At 63.5% G+C, this 5,755-nt stretch overlaps 1 protein-coding gene across 1 annotated transcript in view; it reads left to right on the forward strand.

Annotated features, from left to right (window-relative positions):
- The window catches only part of SBF1 (SET binding factor 1), a 28,052-nt gene that overhangs the window by 698 nt on the left and 21,599 nt on the right, over window positions 1-5,755 (forward strand). Inside the window, exons 2-10 of the mRNA XM_006888107.1 lie at window positions 55-412; window positions 581-837; window positions 2,619-2,715; window positions 3,128-3,184; window positions 3,805-3,899; window positions 4,398-4,535; window positions 4,651-4,800; window positions 4,882-4,992; window positions 5,455-5,560. Coding sequence (XP_006888169.1) covers window positions 55-412; window positions 581-837; window positions 2,619-2,715; window positions 3,128-3,184; window positions 3,805-3,899; window positions 4,398-4,535; window positions 4,651-4,800; window positions 4,882-4,992; window positions 5,455-5,560 — 1,369 coding nt within the window. The remainder of the gene's footprint in view (window positions 1-54; window positions 413-580; window positions 838-2,618; window positions 2,716-3,127; window positions 3,185-3,804; window positions 3,900-4,397; window positions 4,536-4,650; window positions 4,801-4,881; window positions 4,993-5,454; window positions 5,561-5,755) is intronic.

The raw sequence follows: 5,755 nt of genomic DNA on the forward strand, positions 1-5,755 counted from the left end.
GCCGCCATCGGGGGCGGAACCGGGCGGCCGGGCCTCCGCGGCGCCCTCGGGCAGGATGGGCCCTCGCCGGACGGCCCGCCGGCCCTGCCTCTGGGCGCGGGAGGCCTGGGCGTGGGGTCTGCAGCCGAGGTGGTTGGGGTGCCGCAAGGCTTCGGAAGGAAATGTTGGCGCAGAGACCGGCGCCCCTGGCCTGACCTCTCGCTGGCCCTTGGTGGGGGCGCAGGGAGGCGACACGCCTGTGTCCTGCAGGCCCGGGGCCAGCACCGGGCCGGAGGAACCGGGAGCCAGCGGCGACATCAGCAGCAGCCACGGAGACGTGGCGAGGCGCGAGGCGTGCCAGGCCCGGCAACGGCCCTCAGCATGATGTCACTGCTGCCCTGTGGCGCGAGGCTGGTCCTGTCACCGAGTGACGGTCAGCGCACGAGGGGACAGGCAGCGGGCTGACACCTGGCCGGTGGGGGCCCGTCCCTTCATGCCAATCCATCTGGGAAACCCTGCACCTCAGCCTGCGCCGCACGGCAGTGTGCCCCCACCCCCGCCCCCCTGCTCTGGGCACAGCGCACTCGCTCTCTGGCCCCAGGGCGAAGCCGGGCCGGCACAGGGGCCAGGGAGGCGGCCGAGGGGCACGTGTGTGTATACAGGCCCGCGCGGGCGGAGACGGTGCGGGGGAGCCAGGGCTCCAGCCCACAGAAGCAGGGCCAGGCGGTGGCACTGGGCGTGCAGAGGGTTGAGCAGGCTGCCTTGACAGCTGGCACTGCTGCTGAGCAGCTCTGGAGGGATGCGCGCTGGAGGGATGCGTGCAGGGCTGGAACCTCACGCTGCTTGCCTTCTGTGGTGGTAAGGGTTGACCCACACAGCTCAAAGGAGTGTGGGCCGTCGAGCTCCTTCCACCACCTTCCAGGGTTGATTCTGGTCAGCCACTGCCTGTGCTCTCTGCCCTGCCCCATGGGCATCGCTAGAAGGATCAGGCCTCAGGCTGAGGACAGAGACAGGTGCAGAGGCACCAGAAACGGGCACATCATGGGGTCGGTGGCCTTGTTCACTTGCTGCTGAGAGCCTCTGTCATCTGGAGACCAGGAACCCCCGCCTCATTTGGAGGGGAAAGCCATGGGTGCAGTGTCATTGGGACTGATGCGAGGGGCCACCTGCAATGCCCAGCCAGCAGGTCAGTTCACAGCTGGCCTCTGGGCTTGGAGACTCCTGCCTTTAAAACAGCCTGCGTGTCTTGTTCTGTTGCCGTGCTGCCTGGCTCCAGTCTGGGGGTCTCTGTGCAGTCACTGTCAGATGGATCTGTCTGGGAGGTGTCCTGTTAAGCCAGAACTTCCCGTCTCTGCTCCCTCAACAGTGGTAGCCCTTCCTTTGGGGTGGGAGAAAACCAGTCTTACACTGAGTGAACTAGGGTCCCTAGCAGAAGATCTCAGCCAGAGTAGGGTGGCCTGTGAACCAACTGCCCTCCCACCCGCCCAGTGGTGATTCTAGGGGACACGGGGACTCGCTGCCTGGGCCATGAGGTAGTGCCTCCTGGCCAGCCTCTGAGGGCAGCTCTGGCTGCGTGAACCACATTCCTGGGCTGTCTCCTGTCCCCACCTAGGTGCCTGCCTGCCCGCCCTCCAGCAGGTTGGTGCTGCTTGGGAGGCAGCAGCTGGTTCCCAGTGGCCCTGGGATGAGGGGATGTGAGCTGTGGAGGGCTGGCTGACCATGACCTTGCAGCCCCTCCTGGCATGTCTCTCGTGACCTGGGCGCGTGCACATGGTGAGGTAGGGTGGGAGGAATGTGGTGGAGGAGCCTGGGCTTCCCTCCCATCTTCCGACAGCTCGACCTGGGTGGGGCGGCCTGCTGTAGAAACCAGGGGACATGGAGGCGGTGGGGTGCAAGGAGGGCAAGGGGATGCAGAAGGGGTAGCAGGGCTGGAGGAGGAATCCTTGCACAGCGTCTAAGGTTGTGTGTGTGGGGACACTGGACAGCATGTAAGGGGTGTGTGTAAGAGCCTCCTGGGGGGATGGGGTGAGATATCCTTGACCAGATTGACGAGGGAGTGTGCACACACCTGCTGGGGTAGTGTCAAGGGATCTTTGCAGAGTGTGTAAGGAGTATATGCGACCAGCACCTGCAGGGATGGAGGGAGGATCCTTGTGCAGAGTGCGTGGCAGTCATGCAGGTTTGCGTGCGTGCAGCCCCCAGGGACAGTCCCCTCGCCTCTCCCCGTGGTGCCTGATGACCTTGTTGGCCTTCCCCAGATGTTGGTGTTGACAGCCTGCAGACACACTGGCCCAGCTGCACCTGCCTTCTGGCATTCGGGGCTAAGGTCCTTTGAGCAGCTGCAGAGGGATAGGGCCCCAGTTTCGCGCTCAGCTAGGTGGATGTCAGGGGCCTTGTGCCTTTGTGACACACAAGTGCTCAGCTGGACTGGTCTTGTCCTCTCCCTCTGTCTGCTTGGGCGGTGGTGGTGTGACTGAGGCCACACGATTTCAGTGATGGACGAAGGCTTTGGGGAGGGACACAGAAGACCAGGAGTGAGGTGCCTGGGCACGTGGGGAGGCACGTTGATCACCGTGATTGCTCTGTGGCCGGCTCATGCGTGAGGAGCTGACTTCTCGCTCTTGTACTCATCCCGGAAGGCCTGCAGCTGCCCCCGCAACCACAGTGGAGCGGTTCCCGCAGGGCCCCTGAAGCCCACTGGTGTCCATGGAGAGGCTCTTGTCCCTGTGGGCCCTGGTGAGCTTGCCGTAGGGCCAGGGAGTGTGGGCATCCTTGGGGCAGCGGTGTGCTGGGCTGTGCCCACTTCCTGTGGAGCAGATGACTGCCACCTGGAGCCCGCCTGCCTCCCTGCCTGCACGGGGCGGTGTTCATGCCCCCTCTTTCCTCCGCCTGCTGCCCTGTGTAGGCTCTGGGTGGGTGCCCTTCAGGGTGATCTCTGCGGTTGTCTGAGCAGGCGATATGAGTGTATGTCAGCCAGGTGCCCTGGGCAGTGTGTGTGTGTGACTGCATGTGTGTCTGCTGGGTGTTAACGTGTGTGTGCACGTGTGCTCGCCTGAGTGCTGGTGTGTGCTGTTTGTTCTGTGTGCGTGTGTGCAGATGGTGACTCCAGACACCTGTCTGTCTGTTGCTCCCACCCTGTGGGGACCAGGCCGGCGGCTGCTCTGTGCAGTGGCCGTGGGGGAGGCAGGGCCGGAAGCTGAGGGCTGTGAGTCACGCTGAGCCGGCCTCCGCCTGGCTGCAGCCACAGGTGTCTTTTGGGCCTGGCTCTGCCATGATGCTGGGGGCCCTTTCAGGAGGCTCCCTGAGACTGTGCTGGCCTCACTGTCCCGGTTGTCCATCTTGGTCCTGGTAGCTGGGCATGGGGTGACTCCCTGAGCCTGGTGTGAGGCCTGGGACAGTGGCCATGCAGGAGTGGTGGCCTCCACCTGGCACACTGACCATGTCATTAGGGGCCACCCTTAGGTGTCTGACAGTCCTGTGGTCAGAGCATGACAGTCCCAGCTGCCCACAGCCATACCCCCTGTGGCACAGCCATAGGGCTCTGGGCTTCACAACACCCCACCTCCAGGTCCTGGGATGAGCCTATGGTCCTGGGTGTGTCTGCATGGTTTTAAGCATTAGGGACAGGAAGGTGTCCTCCTTGGGCCAGCATTAGGACATCCGTCCTGCTTCAGCTGTCCCGGGGTCTGTGGTACCCAGGGGCCTTGTCTCAGAGGCCAGATGAGGGCCAAGTGAAGGCACTGTACCTGATCCCAGGAGACCACCTGTTGGACTTTCCTGATGAGTAGGGATACAGGAGAGGAAGGGCACCCTGACGCCTGCTCTTGTCCTCAGGGAGTGGGGAAGGCCAGGGCCAGATCCTGCAGCGCTTTCCAGAGAAGGACTGGGAAGACAACCCATTTCCCCAGGGAGTCGAGCTGGTGAGTGGGGAGAGTGCCCGAGGGGGCGGGGGGCTGGAGGAGGGTGCCCGACGGGGTGGGGGGGCTGGAGGAGTGTCCCCTATGGGATAGAGGCCTAGGAGAAAGTGTTTTATGGGGTAGGGGTGGAGGAAGGTGCCCTAGGGGGTGGAGGGATGGGGGCGGGTGTTCTGTGGGATCAAGGGCTCAGAGAGTGCACCCTGTAGGGTGAGGGACTTTGGAAGGGTGCTCCCAGGTAAGGCTGGAGTTAGCATAGTTTTCCTAGGGTGTTTACTTGGGGGTGCTTTTGGGGAGATGGTGCCCATTGCTCTGCTCGCCCATGACTGTTGGAAACTCAGCTGTACCCTTGCTGGTCTAAGGTGACAGGACCCTTGCAGCCCACCCTCCACTTCATGCTGGTTGTGGGTGCTGCCCCAGAGGGATCCAAGCACCTGGGTTCCAGCGTGGTCCTGGCAGCAGAGTCAAGTGGATGGAGGGGCTAACCATCGGCCCCCCTTGCAGTTCTGCCAGCCCAGTGGGTGGCAACTGTGTGCAGAGCGCAACCCCCCGACCTTCTTTGTCGCCGTCCTCACCGACATCAACTCCGAACGTCATTATTGCGCCTGCCTGACCTTCTGGGAGCCCGCAGAGCCTGGCCAGGTCAGAGGTGGCCACAGGCTACCAGGCCTCCCTCTCCTGCTGTCCCCTCCCCACAGCTGGGTGGCGGTTGGGTGGGGTCACCTGCGGGAGCCTGGTCAGCGCCTTCCGTGCTCAGGACGCTGCTTGTGCTGACGAAATCGTGGCCAGTGAAGAGGCTGCAGAGGATGGTGACCCCGTGCGACCATCACCTGCATCCGCTGGCCAGCTATTTGCCCCAAAGACTCTGGTGCTGGTGTCCAGGCTGGACCACACAGAGGTGTTCAGGGTGAGTGGTGGTCAGTGGAGCAGGGCAGGGTGGGGGCCTTCTCTGGACACCATCTCGACTCCCCAACTGTGCTCATTGCAGAACAGTCTGGGGCTCATCTACACAGTCCATGTTGAGGGTCTGAGCGTGTCACTGGAGAGCGTCATTGGGAACCTGCTGACCTGCACCATTCCCCTCACTGGGGGCTCCCAGGTGGGTCTCAGGTGCAGCTTCGCAGGCCCAGACACACGCAGGCCCATGTCCACACAGGTCCAGGTCCAGGCCCACACAGGCCCATGGCCACGCAGGCCCACGTCCACGCAGGTCCATGTCCACATGGCCTCTCCTGGACCTGGTGACTTTCACTTGTATTCTCTTGCTCAGTGTGTCTGCCCACTCTCTGGGTGTCAGGGTCCAGCTGTCTCTGTCCCTCCCTGTGTCCCCATCCATTCTGTGTGTGACCAGCCGTGTAACTGTGTGTCTCTCTATCTGTCTGTCTGTCCTGTGCAGCTGGATTCTGTTGAGGAAGGAGCGGTACGGACTCTTTCATTGTTCCCCCCACCTGGGGCCCCGTCCTGCCTGCGTCCTGGCTGGCCCACCTTGGGCTCTGTGGGCGAGGGGCCCCGGCCCCCTTTGGCTGGGACTTCTGGGTCCTGACTGTCCTCTCTTCTGCAGAGAACCATCTCTCTGGGTGCAGGTGACCGGCAAGTCATCCAGACCCCGCTCACCGACTCCCTGCCCGTCAGCTGCTGCAGTGTGGCCCTGCTCTTCCGCCAGCTTGGTGAGCGAGGCCCTGGGCCTTAGGTGGGGGCTCCTCTCAGTGCAGTCTGGAGCGCCTCTCCGAGCTTGCCTCTCCCTCGGCATCACCCCTGTGCTCCCCTCTCCTTCGGGCATCACCCCCGTGCTGCCCCCTCCTGCAGGCATCACCCCCGTGCTCCCCCCTCCTGCAGGCATCACCCCCGTGCTCCCCCCTCCT

This window comes from Elephantulus edwardii, unplaced genomic scaffold (genome assembly GCF_000299155.1).
Source record: "Elephantulus edwardii isolate Elephantulus edwardi_28Jun2011 unplaced genomic scaffold, EleEdw1.0 scaffold00064, whole genome shotgun sequence".
Lineage (NCBI taxonomy): Eukaryota > Metazoa > Chordata > Mammalia > Macroscelidea > Macroscelididae > Elephantulus > Elephantulus edwardii.